This window comes from Elephas maximus, chromosome 1, assembly GCF_024166365.1.
Source record: "Elephas maximus indicus isolate mEleMax1 chromosome 1, mEleMax1 primary haplotype, whole genome shotgun sequence".
NCBI classification, from domain to species: domain Eukaryota; kingdom Metazoa; phylum Chordata; class Mammalia; order Proboscidea; family Elephantidae; genus Elephas; species Elephas maximus.
The window spans coordinates 126,164,897-126,185,514 of NC_064819.1; the positions used below are offsets into that span (position 1 = coordinate 126,164,897).

At 40.5% G+C, this 20,618-nt stretch overlaps 1 protein-coding gene across 4 annotated transcripts; it reads left to right on the forward strand.

Moving 5' to 3' along the window:
- The first annotated feature begins 1,256 nt into the window (after nt 1–1,256).
- Nucleotides 1,257–11,371, forward strand: PTP4A1 (protein tyrosine phosphatase 4A1). Of its 4 annotated transcripts, none has more exons than XM_049895001.1 (6): nt 1,257–2,394; nt 5,301–5,849; nt 7,476–7,568; nt 8,103–8,233; nt 9,183–9,257; nt 9,946–11,371. In XM_049895001.1, the coding sequence occupies exons 2-6, from the start codon at nt 5,745–5,747 to the stop codon at nt 10,061–10,063; spliced, it is 522 nt and encodes a 173-aa protein (XP_049750958.1). In that variant the 5' UTR covers nt 1,257–2,394; nt 5,301–5,744; the 3' UTR covers nt 10,064–11,371. The 4 variants fall into 4 exon arrangements, with proteins under 4 accessions (XP_049750958.1, XP_049750964.1, XP_049750946.1 ...); XM_049895007.1 differs by having other exon boundaries at nt 5,304–5,849; XM_049894989.1 differs by having other exon boundaries at nt 1,257–1,512.
- Nucleotides 11,372–20,618: the final 9,247 nt, after the last annotated feature.

A 20,618-nucleotide genomic window follows, 5' to 3' on the forward strand; every position in this document is an offset into this window, starting at 1 on the left:
GCTGCGGCACACTGACTGAGGGCACAATTTGATCCCTAAAGCCCTCTCCAATCTAAGGCTCAGTAAAAACAGCAAACAAAAGGCCTCAGTGTTAGTGGAAAACAGAGTTCTTCAAAGCAGGTAAAGGTCCTGTTTACTCCTTCCAGAAAGCTGAGGAGAAAATGGGTTTTCAGATTATAAATGACAGAGCTGCCCTTGTGTAAAAAAAAAAAAAAATTTGTGTAGCATAGAACAATTGCGATGAGGCTTTACTTTTTAGGTGCCTAACTTAGTTATGAAGACAGTTGGAAGAAGGACTAAAAATGAACAAAGGAAAGCTTTAGCTTTGACGCAGAGAATTACCTCAGTCCTAGACAAAACCGAAGATTCTTAATTAAAAAAAAAAAAAAAAAAAAAACGCTCCTTTTTAGCAATGCCTAACCTTTCATCATCTGTGCCGACACATCAAGTGAGCAGCAGTACAAAGGATACATGTGATTTCGAAATGCCACATTTGAGCCAACTGCAGTTGTCCGCGTAAGTAGTATGGAGGCGTGACCAAAAAAGACTATAGGGAGCGTTGGGCTTTATCTGCATCACTAGATACTCTCCCGTCTTCTGTAAAATAGGTTTTGCTAAGATAAGTTTCTCCCCACGTGAAAGTGCCCCCGGCGACAATTATTCATCTAGCCCGAGCCAAGGGCCAGGGCATTCAAGGTATTGAGTCACCGGGTACAGCGGTCGCGCGACATAAATATTATTTGATGACGGAGATCCTAGAGGAGCAGGTGCCAAAGTAAACGGCTGGCAAAGATGACTGTGGTTATGACTTCGAGCTGAGGAAAACAGAGTAGGGGCTGAAACACGGTACCAGCTCTAAAGGGACTGAATTTTAAGTTTGAAGCAAACTTCAAGCTTTGCCTGTGACATGTGTGCGTTCCTAGGTGACTTTAATCACGAGAAACAGGCTTTGCAGCATGATCTTTTCCAGTCGATTGCTGAGAATTTTCTCCTACTCCCACCGTTTCCCCGACCCAAGCTCCGTTCACTCCCCCCAGTCCCTCTTCAGTCCCCACCCTCCCCCGCCAGGAAGATGCTCCGGCTCCTGCCCTTCGCCATTCATCAACCGGTTCACACCGGCGGCGGCTGCCGCGCGGTGACGTCCGCGTGGGACGGGCCTCCGCCCTCGCTCGTCGGTGATGGGGCTCGGAGCTCCGGCCCGTGATTGGTGCCCTAGAGTTCGCACGTCGTGCTGGGTATAAAAAGGAGGGCTTGTGACGCAAGTGCGCCTCGGCGCGTGTATTGGCTCCTTTTGCTGCGGGCCGGCTAGGCTACGCGCTCTCTTCGGAGCCGCTCACTGCATGGTAGAGCCTGGTGCCCCCGCCGCCGCCTGCACCGCTGCTGCCGCCGCTCCGCGACGACCACCGCTGCCCCCTTCCCTGCAGCCGCTGCTACTGCTGCCGCCTGTGTTGCCGCCGCCTCGGGACCGGCTGTATGATTAGGCCACAATCTTCAATGAGTAAACATATTCCTGTGAGTAGCCGTCGCACCGCCGCTTCTTGGGCCAGGAATCCGCGGCCGGCCCCCCCATCCCCGCCGTCGCCTTTGTTCGGGGACCGGCGTCCGCTCCCCGCCGCCCCGGCCCGCCGTTCCGTTGGACTCCGGGCGGGATCAGACCAGACTGCGGCCCTGTGGCCGGCCAGTCGCAGCTGGGTGCCGGGAAGCGGACGCGAGGGTCCGTAGCGGCGGTTGGCCGCTGGAGGCACCGGCTTCCACGTCCCTGCCGGACCTGGGGCGGCGGGGGTGCAGCCTGGCCTGCGCAGCGGGCGGGGGCGGTTTCGGCCGCCGCAGCGGACCGGGCGGGGCGGCACAAAAGCCGCTTTGTGACCGCCGCCTCCGCCCTTGGCCCTCCGGCCTGGCGCGCCCCGTCCGGGCCCGGCGGGCTTTGCGGCGTCCCGGCGCCCCTTTGTTCGGCCGAAGAAGGGAGGCCCGCCCGGGGAGCGGGAGACGTGGCCCGGGGTGGGGCGAGGGCTGCGCGTGTCACTGCAGAGCCGGATACGGGGAGGGCGCGGCGGCGGGGTCGCCACCAGACTCGGGTCGGCGTGGGGTAGGCGGGGCAGCCCGGCGCAGCTGGTAACGGTCTCGGCCAGGAGCTCTCTTGAGCCCGGGGCTGGCGCGGGACAGGAGCCTGGTGTGGCTGTCCCTGTGCTCTGCGGCGGAGCCCGGCGCCTCAGACAAAATGGCCTCGGCGCCCGCGCCTGACTGAAGGCGCGGCGCGAACCCGTGATTGCGGCGTGGAGAAGGGGGCGCCTCGGGCGGGCCTGGGAGCGCACCGCCGCGTGCGCGGAGCGGCGGCCATCGTGGGGGAAATCCGCGAGCTGCTGCCCTGCCCGGGCTGGAGCCGGGCTCTGCTAGGTGAGGAGCTACACTCCCTGCTCTGCCCTCCTTCCGCAGTCTCCACCTGGTAATTCGAGCTGTTCCGGATTTAACGCCCCACCTCGGGCTCTGGATAATTGGAACAAGTCGAGTCTTGTCCTGTCTCTGGGGCAAGTCGATCGAGAGATGGCCCGAGTCTAAGCGCCTTGGAAACTGCCGGGGCTATGGTTACACCGAAGAAAAGGAGTCTCCGGCCGGGCCCCAGCATGTGGTTTTCCTGCTTATCTTTTTGGAAGGGCCCTGGGTGGCATGTTTTAAGGGGGCACTGTTTAGGACTGCTCCTGAAATCCTTGGTGTAATAATGTGTTTCCTCCTGTTGGCTTGTGGCAGCAGTAGTCGGCCAGAGCCACAATTCTAAGGTTTCATCATCTGTTCGTGGAAGCCTCTACCATTTCAACAGTGTTAAGTTGTTATTTACACTGTATTTGGAACTGTCGACTTGCTTCGGATCCAGATCCAGAGGCAGTGCTTCTTGTTACTCGTATTGTGTGAGTTTTGTAGGATGGCACTAAGGCAGTTGAAAACCAGAAAGCTAGATCATTGCCAAGAGTAAGCATTTTACACATGCTTTATTCTAGATGCGTTACTTAAGGCATAAGTAGGTGTGGAATGTGCTCTAATGAATTAATGACAGAACAGTTATACAGGTTTATTGGTTTGGCTCTGCCATCTGACAAACTGACTTCAGCTTCCTCTCTCACCTGCCATGTATATGATTGTGATTTTATGCAGCCCTTATGTAGGAAAGAGAAAAAACAGTCCTTTGTTTCTGAACTGTGTGTCAGGAGTAAATCAGGAATGGGAATGTCTTGGGTAGAACTGAAAGGTGTTAGTAGTCATTGCTGCTTTGGTAGAAGTCCCCCCAGCCACTGGGTGGCTCCACTCAGCCCTTAACAACTTTACCACTGTCTTTAATTCATTGTATGTCCTTGGAAAAGTGCCAGAATATTCTAAGGAGGTAATACTTAGAATTTGAGTTAAAGTACTACAGTCACTATTCACTGTAAAAGTGATGTCCTTAATACTATAATTTAAACAATACTTCCTTAACCCAGCTGTGAAGTACCAACCTCTGAAGGCTCATTTGAACAATATTGGAATAATCGTTATTTTCATTACAGGATCTTGTAATAAACGAATTCTAATGCTAGTTCCTTTGTTTTGCCAGAAACATAAACTGGAGCTTTTTACTTTTTTATTACCGGGTAGATCTCTCCATATGAATTATTAAAAATTTAGCAAAGTTCTTGTAGAAACTAACTTGCATGGAACATTAAAGGTGTAAAATGAAAATGGGAGCAGACTGAATGAATTTAATATTAAGCCTCTTAAATATTTAAGCATGGAAAACTAGTGGAACTTTTTTTTTTTTTTTTAAGACTTTATTCTATTTGGAGGTTTTCCTATGAGCAGAGGCTGGCACTTAGCACTTCATTAATATTTCTCTTAGGTCCACTCCTTACTCCAAATACACAAGTACCTTATAAACTACTTGGAAGAAAATTAACATTAACACTGATGCTTTTCTTGTACATATTCTGGAAATATCCTTGTTATAAAGCTGGTTTAGTTCAAGGAAAACTTAGTTAAAAACAAATACAATATACGTTTATTTATTGGTGGTAGTACTTACCTTACTTCTGAGATGAAGTGTAGGATAAATTTAACTCCCTACTATCCCTCACTCTGTTTCTTTTCTAGATTAGATTTTTCAGTTCAGCCTGAATAAATAAAATTTTGGTTTTAAAATACAAGAGACTATTACTAAAATTATTATATTTTCATAGTTTATAAATGGGAATACTTAAAATTTATAAGCATACGTTCTCTTCACCTAGCAAGTTGTTTAGCTTCCAGAAGATCGTTTTCCTCATCTGTCAAATTGGAATGATAAATTAATGGGTGATTGAGGATCAAATGAAATAATGTATATGGAAACACTTTGAAAAACAGAGGTTTTTTTTGTTTTGTTTTGTTTTTAATTAAGAAGCAGGACATATTGGTTAAGTATACTTTGTTGTTAGCTGCCATCAAGTCATCCCAGCTCATGACGATCCAGGGCTCCATAGACTTTCTTGGCTATACTCTTTACTATGGAAGCAGTTTGCCCCACCTTCTCAGAGCCATAGGTGGGTTTAAACCACCAAACTTTAAGTTAGCAGCCTGAATGAAAACCACTTGGGCCACCCAGGTTCTTTAACTTTGTAATTTGTTAAAGGAGTAAGAAGATTTTATCAGAGACCTAGTTCATTTTATTGTAATTAGAATAGTATGAGCCTTATGTTTAATCTTTGATTTTTAAAAGTATTCTTTTTTTAAAGTGTATTTTTGAAATTTAAAAAGAAATGATAGAAAGCACAAAAGGGAAATGTAGGTATGACTTCGTAATTTCACTTTTAAAGACCACGATTTAAAAAGCAGTCATTAAGATAAAACATGTTACACAAGGAATAATTACACAAGGAGGTTTTATTTTTGCAGAAAGGCTATATGCAAGATGTAACAGTTTCATTCATTCTAAAAGTTTGTAATGTATAAAAAATGTTTTATTAGTCAGAAAAAGGCATTGTAGAAAATTGCATGTATATTTCATAATGCAAAGCAAATAGCTATTAAAAGAGGGAGATAATCACCAAATGTTAATAGTGGCTTCTTTGAGTTCTTTTTAAAGTTATAATCCATTTGAAACTGCTTGTTATATATGCTTATTGATTTAGTCTATAACCACCTTTAAAGTGTGTGATGTAAAGAAAAGTTAAAGTGGCTTGGACTCTGATTTAGTTGTGCACTTAAATACTGTAAGAACCTAACATGTTCTTTTTGAATTGGAAAGCAACTTTTTTTTTCTCCCCCCGCCCCCACCCCCCGTTTTTTCTTTTAAACAGCAGTTCTGTGGTGTTCTTGGTCACACATTTATGGAGTTTCTGAAGGGCAGTGGAGATTACTGCCAGGCACAGCACGACCTCTATGCAGACAAGTGAACTGTAGAAATTCATTACTACTCCACCAAGAAGCCCCCATAAGAGCAGTTAACCTGGACACAGAAGTGTTGAATTGAAATCTGCAGAGCAATTTTCAAGAGTTCTGACCTGGATGGGGTAGACCTCAGTGCACTTCCTTTCTATTGCCTCAGTATTACTGGATTGAAGAATTGCTGCTTCTTGTTAGGAGGTTCATTTCATTTTCCATTACTCCCAACATCATACTCAAAGCACTGAGAATTTCAAGTGGAGTATTTTGAAGTAGACTTCAGTTTCTTTACATCATTTCTGTATTCACTTTTTAAAATTCTTTCATAACCCAATTGAGTGTTTTTTAACTAAATTAACATGGCTCGAATGAACCGCCCAGCTCCTGTGGAAGTCACATACAAGAACATGAGATTTCTTATTACACACAATCCAACCAATGCGACCTTAAACAAATTTATAGAGGTAAGGTTTGATGCTTTTAATCTTTTAAATTGGTTGCAGTTTAATAGTGGGATTTGTATTTAGGGAATATTACTTTGGGAAATTTGAGTTGGAGAACATATAGTGCCAGTTGCCAAAAAAAGAAATACTGATATCATTAGCGGTGTAAGTTATTTAATAAATTTTGAGGCTATGTACTTGAGTTTAGTTTGTATTTATATATTAATGTCTAGTTTTTATGTCCCTGAGTTTACGTAATTTAAATTTTTATAGGCATACAGTATAACAGTGGGGCTATCATTTATAAGAAGTTCATACAGGTGAAGGCTCTTAGTTATCTAGCGCTGCTATGATAGAAATGCAAGTGGGTGGCTTTAACCATCAGAAATTTATTTTCTCACAGTTTAGGAGACTAGAAGAACAAATTCAGGGCTCTGGCTCTAGGGGAGGGCTTTCTGTCTTTCTCTGGCTCTGGGGAGGGGGAACGTCCTTGTCTCTCTTCAGCTTCTGTTCCTTGGTTCTTTGGCTACCTTCTTGTGGTATAGCATCGATCTTCCCCCATCTCTGCTTGTTTCTCTGTGCCAGATCTGCTTGTTTATATCTTAGGTTTTTTATGACACATCCTACACTGATAACCTCCTTAACATAACTCTTTTCCCAAATGGGATTTACAACTACAAGTATAAACCAAAACCAAACCCTATAGGGGTTAACGTTTTGTGGCACATATTTTAGGGGACCACAGTTCAATCCCTAGCAGCTACCATTTAATAATTTTCCATGTATCTGTTTAGCCTAATGCCATAAACCAAAATTAGTATATATATCTTGGGCTCCATTTGATGTTTAGAATCCAATTTCAGCTTTTAATTCTGCTTCCTGATGGTAGCTAGGTAGCCAAAACTGTCTTACTCTTTTGGCTACAAGGAAGGCCTATAACAGAATAGTTTATTTGGGTGCCTACACATTTTATTTTATAAATATTTACCAAACTGTTACCAATTCCAACTCATAGTGATCCTATGGGACAGAGTAGAACTGCCCCATAGAGTTTCCAAGGCTGTAATCTTTATGGAAGCAAGCAGACTGCCACATCTTTTCCAGCTGAGCAGTTGTTGGGTTTAAACCACTGACCTTTGAGTAAGCAGCCAAGCATTTAGCTGCTGCACTGCCAGGGCTTCTTCATAAATATCTACAAATAGTCAGAAATAGCACATAAGGCCTCTCTATATCAGAAGGAAATACACTTTAATGGTATTTTTGTTTTTAATTACCATCTAACATGAATGATTTATTTGATTTTATTTACGTTTGTCTTAACTCCTCTTGCTGTATATCATCCCCTCCTATCTAATGTTAGCATGACTATAAACAACTTTAGAATATGAAGGACCATGGGATTTTATTTAAAAAAATTAAAAATAAAAATTTGTAGGTGGTATTTATAACATTCCCTTTTCCTTTGCTTATTGTAGTATTGTAATTTAAAGGGAGATTTTGCTTCCATGTTAAACATTCATAGGTTATAATTACTGTCCATGATTTTCAGTTAGCCAGCAATACCTACTAGAGAGATAATCAAAATGGTAAATAGTGATAGTTATGAAGACTTCACTATTCTTTTAAATATATATATGTTTTATCTAGGAACTTAAGAAATATGGAGTTACCACAATAGTAAGAGTATGTGAAGCAACTTATGACACTGCTCTTGTGGAAAAAGAAGGCATCCATGTTCTTGTAAGTACTGAACATTTTCTGTGTTTGATACTGATAAACAAAAATCTGTTCTAATAAACAATGTTCTGCAAAAAGGTTTATTTTTTAAATCAAAATTATAACTATAAAATGGTACAGTATCTTAATTTCCAAATAAAGGTGAAAGCTAGTACAGATTTTAAGTAATGAAAGATCTTTATATTCAATACTTAGTTGTACAATAAAACCTGTGACAGCCAGAACCTGCCTAAGGTAGAAACCTGTCAGAGAAGGAAAACTCAAAGTATTTTCCACTAAAAGGAGTAATAGAAAACTGGTAAGACGGCACCCTGTTGAAGGTGGAAAAATTTTGAGGCCTGGAGAAACAAGGCAGTCACGGCTCTCGAAGGCTTCGCTGTATTTGATTAACAGTGGAGTTTAATTAAATGTGGCTAAAAGTGTGTTAAAATGAAAATGCTTTTTTTTTTTTTGAAGACTTATTTTGGGTGTTAGAAATTTAAAATTGTTAGTGCAGTGTCTATTAAAGATTTTTAAATATTTGCTCTTTTGATTTAGGATTGGCCTTTTGATGATGGTGCCCCACCATCCAACCAGATTGTTGATGACTGGTTAAGTCTTGTAAAAATTAAGTTTCGTGAAGAACCTGGTTGTTGTATTGCTGTTCATTGTGTTGCAGGTCTTGGGAGGTAAGAGAATTTGAATTTCTTAAATGCAGTTAGTGGTATTGATTTTAACTCTAGTAAAACCTTGATTTTCACTTTTGTAAAGGTTCAGTTATCCTTTCGTGAAATCATGTGCTTTGTTAGGTTGCTTATTGTTCTAAATAAAAAAGTAGGTGAATGTAATAAAGAGAAATGATGTATTCCAATACAACTGGAAGTAACATGCTGTGGCTGCTATTTTCAATTTGTCTATGGGCAAAATCGATATAGAAGTAATCTTGTGTGCCAGGTTGTTACCGATGGTATTAGAGTCCTTATCCAAGCTCCCTTGGAGAAAGGACTGAATTGTGTTTAAAAGGTAGCCTGCATTGCATGTATTGGTGTACTTTTGGATATTAGCATTCTTGATACTGGTTATTCTGATTCATTAGGAACTCATTACATAGTACTGTCCAGACTTCTTACAACCACCTGCCCCAGGCCATTTTTCCTGCCCCACCCCCGGCCCTATTCTAGTGGGGAAGATAAATTAAAAGCATTGATCTGAGGATTGACATTCTGTTATTTGTATCACAACCCTATATGTAATAAAATCTAGAAAAGCAAGCAGTCTTTTCCAAAAGGGTTTTTTTTTTTTTTTAAGTAGAAAATATTTTTCACTGCTTGGAAATTTGGAAACATATCTGCTTTTATCAAGATTTACTTCCTCCCCTGCATTTAACATTTAAGCTTGCTTTTAATAGTAAGTTCATGGTTCATTTTTTGTTTCAGATAAAAATCTGGGTTTGATTTGAAGATACTGATTCTTTATAAATTCCTTTAATTTTTTAACATGATCGTTAACTACAGCTATTACTTACAAAGGAAGTGTGGTATAGATACCAATACCTCTAGATTGAGGAATGTTTGGAATAACGAATTTTCTAGGATTTGGTTTTGGGAAAAGTGACTTATCAAATTTTTCCTTCACCAGAGCTCCAGTGCTTGTTGCCCTAGCATTAATTGAAGGTGGAATGAAATATGAAGATGCCGTACAGTTCATAAGACAGTAAGTATTTAATGGGTCTTTCCTTTCATGCACAGTCTCTTTTAACCATTAAATGTCAGTCAGTTATTATATAACTGTGAAAACAATTTTTTCTAATAGCACGTGACCATTATGATCAACTTTTAATATAGTTTTAAGACCACAAAACATTTTTCTCTTGCATCCCACGCACATAGGTGCTCATATTACAAAGATTCAAATTCAACAGACTAACAAATTCTTTAATGCTTTTTAAATTCTTAATTGAATGTTATTGCTTATTTGCATAGGTCTCACATTTAGTTAATGATAGTATCTAAATTACAACCACCCAATGTAAGATATATATTTTCATCACTCCAGGAAGTGCCCTTCTCCCCTTTGTAGTCTGCTTTCCTGCCACCAGAGGTAACCTCTTTCTGACTACTTGTCACCGTAGATTAGTTTTGTCTTCTCTTGGATTCATGAATTTCGACCATTGTAGCCACCACTCAAAAGAAGATGCAGAAAATTCCTTTTCGGTGCCTTTCTGCAACTTACCACATGTTTGCCTGTCAGTGTTCCTTTCTGCACTAAGTTATATAGCCTAATAATCAAAAGATAAATTATCCCAAGAGAGATGATAATTGTCCATAGCACACTAAACACTCTAATAGAGAGATTTTACTTTAATTGCACATTTTTCCCCTCCCCCCTTTTCTCCTTCCAGAAAGCGGCGTGGAGCTTTTAACAGCAAGCAACTTTTGTATTTGGAGAAGTATCGTCCTAAAATGCGGCTGCGCTTCAAAGAGTCCAATGGTCATAGAAACAACTGTTGTATTCAGTAAAACGGGTGCCTGATGGTATTGCCTTGGAAGTGGAACTTGAGACAGGACCTAATTTGTCATGCATATTTACCAACATGTTAATTTGGTGAATAAGTCTAATAAAGCTTCCATACGAGTATTGAAAAGCAGTTTCACCAGGCTTACAAGCTTGACAGAATTGCAACCTCCACGTTTGGGTTACGATCAGTCTATCTGGATACTTAGCAAAAGTTTCTTACTGTTAAACATTTAAAATGTGCTTATCATTTGTACCAATTGACTTTTCCTGAAATCATGCAGTATCGTTATAAGTCTTCTTTAAATCTATTCCCATGCCAGAATCTTATCAATATATAAGAAATTTAGAGAGATTTAGGTGCCAAAATACCCAGCACAACACTTGTATATTTTTAGTATCATACAGAACTAAAAAATCCCAGAACTATGAACACTCTAGACCTTATGTGGTTTATTCCTTCAGTCATTTCAACATTGAAAGTAGGATCTATAGTTTTTTTTGCCTGCTCACTTTTTTGTTTACATCTCCCACATTCATACCAGTATACATCAGGTTTGCACAACCATTGATTTTATTAGATTTTTACCAAGTCTTACAGTGATTGTTTAACGTCTTTCTACAAATCTCATTTTGTGCTTTAATGGAAAACCATTTTGAAAAATCTACATTGTACAGAAGCACATGTCTTTAATGTCTCCAGGCAAAAAAAAAAAGCCTTACAGTTAATTTAATGTCTGCACTTTGGGGTGCAACTTAACAGGGAGGGCCTGAAAAAGGAATGGGAGGGGGCTATTAAATATTTTTAGTAAAATGTTGCCTTTGTCTTGTGCAGAACATGTAGAATATGCTCTTTAATTTAGTAAATATTTTTTTAAAAGGTAGAGATGCTTTGTTATTGTAGCTAAAACAATTCTTAATCATAAAATTTCTGAAATTCTTGTCTTTTTTTTCCGTATCAATTGGAAGTTGTTTACCAACTTTTGTTTGAAGTGTGATTTTTTTTTTTTCCTTTTCAACCTCTCTTGCAAAAAAAAGAAGTGGGTTTCTGCTAATGAATTGAGCAGACTCTAATTTTTATATGCCTTTTGAGCTGTGTAACTTAATATTTGGATACTTGATAATTTGTTTTATTATGTAATTGATAAAATGGTGATGTGTATTAATGTTAGTTCAACCATATATTTATACTGTCTGGGAATGTGTGGTTATAGTTCTGTGGGAGAAATAATTTGTCAGTGTTCACCAGCTTGTAAAAACCTAGTTGCGAGAGCTTAAACATCTAAATAAATGATGAAATGCATTTATCATCAGATTGTTGTGCTTAAGGTTTACAGCTTATTTTGTAAAAACTAAATGAATGATTCTACTTGAGTTAACTCCATTTGAAGTTAAACATGTCCTCATTTTATAAATGTTGGATTAAGTGAAGTCAGCATCTTAGTAAGCACCTTGTAAACAAATTTCATTAGAGTTGTGAGAACTATATTTAATATTAAAAGTACTCATAAACTTTTTGATTAAAAGGTCTAGGTAATTTTGAACTGATTTATTTACTATTCTGTACTGAGGAGATGCAGTGTTTACATAGTAGAGGAAGACTTGATTTGAAGACCAGTTACACCATTAGCAGTTTTAGTCAGATTGACTTCTGAGCTTCAGTTTCTTATTTGCAAATTGATAATTAACATATTTTTATAGATTGGAAATTAATTTGAATTTTAACTATTTGGTACATGAGAGCTTAGTAAGTGTTGTTAGGTGCTGTCGAATTGGTTGACACTCACAGCAACCCTATGTACAACAGAACAAACACTTTCCAGTCCTATTGCTATGTTTGAGCCCATTTTTTCAGCCACTGTGTCAGTCCATCTCATGGAGGGTCTCATCTTTTTCCCTGACTCTCTACCAAGCATGATGTCCTTCTCTAGGGAGTGGTCCCTCCTGATAACATGTTCAAAATACGTGAGAGAGTCTCACCATCCTTGCTTCTAAGGAGTATTCTGGCTGTACTTTTTCCAAGATAGATTTATTTGTTCTTTTGGCAGTCCATGGCGTATTTGGTATTCTTCACCAACACCATAATTCAAAGGCATCAATTCTTCGGTCTTCCTTACACATTGTCCAGCTTTCCCATGTATATGAGGCAATTGCAAACACTATGGCTTGGGTCAGGCGCACCTTAGTCTTCAAGGTGACTACTTTTTTTTTTTTTAACACTTGAAGTCTTCCAGCAGATTTGCCAGATTCATTAAGTCGTTTTCTTCCTTGATTGCTGCTTCCATGGGCACTGATTGTGGATCCAAATAAAGTTAAGTCCTTGACAACTTCAATCTTTTCTCTGCTTATGATGTTGTCTGTTGGTCCAGTTGTGAGAATTTTTGTTTATGTTGAGTTGTAATCCAAACAGAAGGCTGTAGTCTTTGATCTTAAGCATTTCAAGTCCTCTGGTTTCAGTAGGCAACGTTGTGTCATCTGTATATCACAAGTTTTAATGACTTCCTCCATTCCTGATGCTGTGTCCTTCATATAGTCCAGCTTCTCAGATTATTTGCTCAGCATACAGATTGAATAAGTATGATGAAAGAACAGAACCCTGTAATTATTTTCAGCATAATTTACATACATATGATATTAATATTCAGTAATTTCTGTGTGCCATTAGAATCACTTCCTTTGCATAGTTACGGTAATAAAAAAGTTAGGAACATATATGTCCTCTCATCTTTTTTTTTTAATAGCAGTTACAAATGTAACAACTCAAAATTTGAGTGAAAAGTGATAACCCTAAAGAATTTGTTTCTATGTCTTCGTGCCAGTTTAACAATATACTCCATTCTGGAAATTTATAGAGAGCCAAGGCAAAGTGGAGGGGGGAAAGGGGAGAACAGGATCATCTGGAGGCCCTTACTTAGTTCTTTAAATCTCACATCTTTTGTGGTTGGGGCTAGTTATTTAACTTGATTTGCTTTTGATTCTGTTTTAAGAAATGCAGCCTTTTGAGAAAACGTGTAGTTGGTTACTTTTACCACACAGCCCCTAAAATAGCATTTGCATTTATTGAGAAGAGGTGCCATCATGAAAAATGTCTCTTGTGTTTGAAAAACTAGTTTGCAGTGTTGGATTGTTTATATGGTGCGAAAACAATTCATTTTATAAACTTTATGTAATATATAACATGAAATTTGCTTTTTATCCAAATATTTTGTATCTTATTATGAGTAATTATAGCAATACCTGTAATACTTCATACTAGATTCCATATTTCTAATAAGAGTTTAATGAAGTGTTGAATATAAAAAGTTATCAGATGGTGTTTGTTCTAAAATTTGATTACTTGGTTTTGGATTACAATTTTCCTCAGCTGGATGATGTAAATAGTGACTAGTGTCCTAGATTTGACTAGGAACCATAATATTGGTGACATGTAAGTAAGACGATTTCTGGATCATAAACAAGAAAAATGCAGTCTCCTTTTACTTGTAGGAAAAGTCTAGGAGTAGGTGCCATTGGTCATGTTGCAGCGCACTACATTTATTCTTCCTAAGAGCAGGCAGTGCTCTCCTATTCCCACAAATCCATACTTAGAAGCATCCAGCCTAGCCATGTTCTCCCTGCCAGAGCACTTCAGTATCTGTACTCTGTAGTTTCCCAGCTTTGCCGCAGGATCTCCATTTCCAGATTTATTTTAGAATGCCATTCTGATCATTTAACAAGTACCTACTTACCAGGCATGTCAGAGTATGGTGGGAAACATGTAAAAGATGGCATCAGATTTTGATCAGCAGTAAGTGTATCACTTGCATAATTAAAAGGGAATTCCTTCTATTAGAGTTTTAGGCAATGTAGTTTGCTAGAAATACTTTAAAGGTGAAGTGGAAGCATAACAATGATTTTTTTTTACATGTAGAGACAAGCTTTTTTAAGGTACAGTTCTGAGAAAAATACATGTAGTGTTTACCCTACATGTTTACACTATTTGTTGTTGTTAGGTGCTGTCAAGTCGGTTCCGACTCACAGCGACCCTATGCACAACAGAACGAAACACTGCCTGGCCCTGCGCCATCCTTACAATCCTTATGCTTGAGCTCATTGTTGCAGCCACCGTCAATCAACCTCGTTGAAGGCCTTCCTATACTACACATTCCCTGATACTTTGAATAAATATGTGGGAGAAAGAGTGTGTGTGTGTGCGCACGCGCACGTGCCTCCTTACACCTGAACTGAAAATTCTGGTTTAAAAATATCAGACAATGTTTCTGCATTATATTTGGGGCACCTAGTCTAAAGTAGGCATAAATACAATCTTGGAAGGAAAGCAAGGGAAAATACAATGTATTTACTTTAGATGAATTAAGCAAGTTACATGCGTTAAGTTATGAATGGAAGGATTGACCATGTTTCTATAATTTGATATAAACTGCCAGACTAGCCAGTTGATTGAGAGCTACCATTTACTAAGGGTTTTATTGTCATTCCCTTACTATAATCCCTTGCTAGTCCCAATTTTATATGAAATTTAAGCCTCTAGTTAGGTGACTAGCTGATAAGTGGTATTACTCTAGGATTCAAATCTACACAGCTTCCATTTTTAATGCAACCGATTGTCAAAACTTTGAGTTCTTGAACTCTTGCCTATCGAAACCCTCATTTTCCTTAAAAACAAAGTACTTTTCTATTAAAACGTTCTGCATCCCACTTGGGTGAGTGGCGTCTGGGGTCTTAAACGCTAGCAAGCGGCCATCTAAGATGCATCAGTTGGTCTCAACCCACCTGGAGCAAAGGAGAGTGAAGAACACCAGAGACACAAGGTAAATAATGAGCCCAAGAGACAGAAAGGGCCACATAAGCGAGAGACTACATCAGTCTGAGACCAGATGAAGTAGATGGTGTCTGATTATAACCTATGACTGCCCTGACAGGGAACACAACAGAGAATCCCTGATGGAGCAGGAGAGCCTCAAATTCTTATAAAAGGACTAGACGTAATGGTCGGAGACTAGAGGGACTCCAGAGGTTCCTGTGGTAGAAGAAAAATCAGCAGATCAGTATTTTGAACCAACCAGCTGCTTTGCGGGAGAAAAAACCTGGTGATCTGCTCCTGTAAACATTACAGCCTAGGAAACCCAATGGGGCAATTCTACTCTGTTCTGTAAGGTCACTATGAATCGGAACTGACTCGACAGCACGCGACAACAGAACATGTATAAACCATTATTTGTAATTTTCTCCCTTTACATTTTCTATTTTCCGTTTTATATTCTCGAAGTATGTGAAGATAGACTAAGTTATATGGTTGGAGCAAATGAGTCTCAAATCCCCAGTGACTTAAAGGTTTATTTCTCAGTTAAGTTTCAAGTCCATCACAGGGACCCAGGCTGATACAGCATCTACTCTCTGGAACAGTACTAGATGTGACAAGGAAAAAAGGGCTTTGGAGTGTCTCATGATAAATGCTTGGCCAAGCAGTCACATGTGTCACACTCTATGGGCAGAACTGGTTACATAACCCCCACCCAACACAAGTGCAATCCTATCATGGGCCAGAAAAAGAACAGCATTAACTGCTACCACATAAGGGATTTTTGAAAGTGGATTTATTTTTAAAGAGTACATCCACAATAACACCCTACGTAGATGAAGTAGCCAGCATAAAGGGATAAAAGTTGCCAAGCAGCCAAAACAGATGTAATGAAGTTCAGATGCTAAAGCTTACAGAAGGTGCTTGTAAGCGAATCATAGATTTTTGTTGTTGTTAGGTGCCGTCGAGTTGGTTCTGACTCATGCCAACTCTATGTACAACAGAATGAAACACTGCCTGGTCCTTCACCATTATCACAATCGTCGTTATGCTTGAGCCCATTGTTGGAGCCACTGTGTCAATCCATCTCATTGAGGGTCTTCTTTTTTGGTGACCCTCTACCAACCATGATGTCCTTCTCCAGGAACTGATCACTCCTGTTAACACGTTCAAGGTATGTGAGATGTGATCTTGCCATCCTTGCTTCTAAAGAACATTCTGTTTGTACTTCTTCCAAGACAGATTTATTCATTCTTTTGGCAGTCCATGGTATATTCAGTATTCTTTGCCAACACTACAATTCAAAGGCATCAATTCTTCTGTCTTCCTTATTCATAGTCCAGCTTTCACATACATATGATACAATTGAAAACATCATGGCTTGGATCAGGTACACTGTCTTAATAATCTAGTGCTGCCGTAACAGAAATACCACAACTGGATGGCTTTAAGAAAGAGAAATTTATTTTCTCACAGTTTAGTAGGTTACAAGTCCAAACAAATGTAAGGAGTCAGCTCCAGGGGAAGGCTTTCTGTCTCTGTCAGGTCTGGAGGAAGGTCCTTGTCCTCAAGCTTCCCCTGGTTGAGAAGCTTCTCAGGCACAGGGACCCCAAGTCCAAAGGATGCACTCTGCTAGTGGTGCGGCTTTCTTGGTGGCATGAGGTCCCCTGCTCTCTGCTTGCTTCCCTTTCCTTTTATCTCTCGAGTGATAAAAAGGTGGTGTAGGCCATATCCCAGGGAAACCCCCTTTACCTTGGATCAGGGAGGTGACCTGTGTAAGGGTGGTGTTACAATCCCACCCTATTCCTCTCAACATAAAATTACAATCACAAAATGGAGGACAACCACACATGGCCTGACCAAGTTGATACATTTTGGGGGGGACATAATTCAATCTATGATATTCTTACCCTTCAGCCTCCAGAAAATCATATTCTTGCAACACGCAAAGCATATTCATCTCATCATATCATAGTCACAGATTCCAAAAATTCTTCTTCATCTGTGAAATCTAGAATACAAGTTATCTGCTTCCAAAGGTACAATAGCAAAACTGGCACAAGCTAGATATTTCCATTACAAATGGGAGAAACTGGTAGGAAAACCAGGCATAACAGGCATGAAGCTAGTCAGCAGAACACATTAGCCCTCAAAGCTTTGAACATAATCCTTTGTTCTCTGAGACAATTTACACAATAACTCTGCCCTACAGACTCTAGGTATTGGCCACACTCTCCAGATTTTGAGCGGAGGCCCCTTGGCCCTGGGCTTCAGCTCTGCCTTCCAGGACCACTAGGACAGCCACTCTGCTCCCCTGGCTTTAGGTACACCATTCTCCCAGTCCATCTGAGTGGCAACTCCACCCTTAGAAACACCAAAGGCCACAGCTCCACCCTTTGAAACCCCTGAAGTCATGGCCACATCTTCTGAGACTGAGGCAGCTCAACTTCTTGTGTTCTTTGTCTCTTTAGCTTCTGTTCCCTGGTTTCTTGGCCTCTCGGTTCCTCAGGCCTCATGCCCACATCTGCCCTGCTGGGGCAAGTGTTCCAAAGCTCAGTAGCTCTACCGGTAAGTACCTGGAGGCACCCCACTCTGCCAGGAGGCCTCCTGCACCCAGGCACTCAGCTCTCTTGCTCCATGAGTCGGCTCCAGCACCATCTCATGCTGGCCTCCTGGTTCTGCTGCTGTTGGCTATCTGCTGTTGCCGCTTCTCTGCCGCTGCAGGTTCTCTGCTCCGTTGGTCTTCCACCACTGTCACAGTGCTATTCATGCACAGTTTCAAAACTGCTTCCACATTTTAGGTATCTATTAGTGCAGCACCCCACTCCCGGTACCAAATGCTGTTTTAGCCATCTAGTCCTGCCATGACAGAAATACCACAAGTGGATGGCTTTAACAAAGAGAAATTTATTTTCTCACAGTCTAGTAGGTTACAAGTCCAAATCCAGGGTGTCGGCTCCAGGGGAAGGCTCTTTCTCTTGGCTCTGAAGGAAGGCTTCCCCTGGTCGAGGAGCTTCTCAGGTGCAGGGACCCTGTGTCCAAAGGACGTGCTCTGCTCCTGATGCTGCTTTCTTGGTGGTATGAAGTCCCCCACTCTCTCTGCTTGCTTCGCTTTCCTTTTATCCCTTGAGAGATAAAAGGTGGTATAGGCCACACTCCAGGGAAACTCCCTTTACCTTGCATCAAGGAGGTGACCTGTGTAAGGGTGGTGTTACAATCCCCCCCTAATTACAATCACAAGATGAAGGACAACCCCACACAGCCCAACCAAGTTGATACATTTTTGGGGGGACATAATTCAATCTATAACATGCACCTTAGTCTTCAAGGTGACATCTTTACTTTTCAACACTTTAAAAGAGGTCTTTTGCAGCAAATTTGCCCAATGCAATGCATCTTTTGATTTCTTGACTGCTGCTTCCATGGGTATTGATGATTCCAAGCAAAATGAAATCCTTGACTTGGATTTTTCTTTTTATAAGCAACATCATGATAAGAGAATCATAGGTTTAGACATGATTTTAGATAGCTTTGGAGCCCTAGTGTGCAGTGGTTACGCATTTGGCTGCTACCCAAAGGGTCTGCAGTTTGCATCCACCAGCCACTCCTTGGAAACCCTATGGGGCGGTTCTACTCTGTCCTATAGGATCGCTATGAGTCGGAATCGAATTGACCGTGATGAGTTTGGTTTGATTTGGTTTGGTTTTAGCTAGCTTTGGTAATTCATTTTTTGCCACACTACCCACGCCCCTGCCGCCCCGTTGCCAACAAGTCAATTTGCCACATTCAAAACAGAAAACAAAAACAACCCATTGCCATCGAGTCAGTTCCAACTCATAGAGACCCTGTAAGACAGAGTAGAACTGCCCCATAAGGTTTCCAAGGAGCGGCTGGTGGATGTGAACTGTGGACCTTCTGAATAGCAGTCGAGTTCTTAACCACTACACCACCAGAGCTCCATTTGCCACATTAAAAAAAAAAGGTAAATAAGATACACAGCAAGGGGAAGAGAAGCACATGGGTAGCAGTAAAATACACCTGTCAGCCTGATATCGAGAAATGAATTATAAAAACTAAACTGAATTAAAAAAGTACAGCCATTTCTCAATTTTAGGGTATCACTGATTCACAGACAGCATGAGGATATCACTGATTCACAGACAGCATGAGGATATCACTGATTCACAGACAGCACAGTACATTTATAGATATTTATAATGATTACCCTTAGTCATCAAGAATGGGTTAAATTTGATTTTGTACATTTTAAGGCAAGGACTTTTATAACCCAATTTTTCCAAGGAATGTTCTTAGGTGCATTAGAAACAGTGCCATGAGTAAATGTCTGACAAACACTAGGCTATACACTTACCAAAACCAAACCTATTGCCATCAAGTTGATTCTGACTCATAGCAGCTATATGCTTAGACAGTATATTATTCAGTGGTGTTACAACAGAAGTGCCACAATGAGTGACTTTATGGAACAGAAATTTATTTTCTCACAGTTTAGGAGGCTAGAAGTCCAAATTTAGGGCTCTGGCTCTAGAAGGCTTTCTCTCTTGGCTCTGGGGGAAGATCCTTGTCTCTTTTCAACTTCTGCTCCCTAGTTCCTTGGTGATCTTTATGTGTCCTGGCATCTATCTTCCCCCACTTCTGCATATGCTTCCTCTCTTGCTTGCTTAATCTGCTCTTTCATATCTCAAAAAAAAAAAAAAAAATTGACTTAAAACACACCCTACACTAATGTCTCAATAACATAACAAAGGAAACCCATTCCTGAATGGGATCATAACCATGAGTGTAGGGGTTAGGATTTACAACACATTTTTGGGGGACACAATTCAATCCATAACAATAAGTCAGTATTAAATTTTGAGTCTTTCCAAGAGGGCACATTTAACCATTGTGTAAGTCAGAGTTCCTTGAGGAAATGATTTACTCATAGTGAATAACTGAGTGGCATTTAATAAATGGAAACCAGCAAGGAATGGTGTAGTACTGTTACCACCTCCAGGCCTAAAGGGGCAAGGAAAGGGAGCAGTTACCAGAACTGAAGAGAAGAGCTAAATGGAGACAACTACTTGACAGAACCTGTGACCCTACTAGGAAGATGCAGCCAACTAATGGCAATCTAATGAAGACAGACTAAGGAATAAACACCTAGACTCCCTTCCCCATCCCCTTTGATGCCCTGCTGCTCATGATTTCCCTCTCCCCACCGCCCCCACCCCGACAACTAACTAGCCTAACCCAAGAGGAAGGCAGAGGCAAAGGAACCTGCAGTCTATACAAATCAACCTTTTGAGCACAGTGCAGAATGGAGAAACACAGAGAGCAGGAAACAGAAAATATCCTGTACCACTATGAATCCCTTTATTCACAGATGACTGCTTGAGACCAGTGTTCTGCAGAACACACTTTGGGAAAAGCTGACATAATCTATTAATAAAGTTATTTCGCCAAACTGAAACACATACACACACATTATTTTAAGTGACAATATAATGGAAGAGTTTACACTAATATGAAATAGCTCATTTATTCAACTTCGATTTAATGAATCAAGTGTTGATTTGGGGGAGTGGAATATAGTTTTTCCAATAAGATTATAAGATAAAACAATATAATGTCCTTCCTTTTACTTCAGACTTCTAAACTATGATCACAGAGCTGGTCATTTTTGCAAAAAATATCCCAGGGCTGTAATCTTCCCAAAGACTTTTCTTAATCATTTAATATTCAGATAATTCTATCTT

Excerpts from the sequence above, each read along its gene's own strand:
- PTP4A1 (XM_049895001.1), top strand. The coding sequence starts at position 5,745 with ATGGCTCGAATGAACCGCCCAGCTCCTGTGGAAGTCACATACAAGAAC. Across the intron at positions 7,569-8,102 it reads AAGAAGGCATCCATGTTCTT|GATTGGCCTTTTGATGATGG; the intron begins GTAAGTACTGAA and ends CTTTTGATTTAG. Across the intron at positions 8,234-9,182 it reads TGTGTTGCAGGTCTTGGGAG|AGCTCCAGTGCTTGTTGCCC; the intron begins GTAAGAGAATTT and ends TTCCTTCACCAG.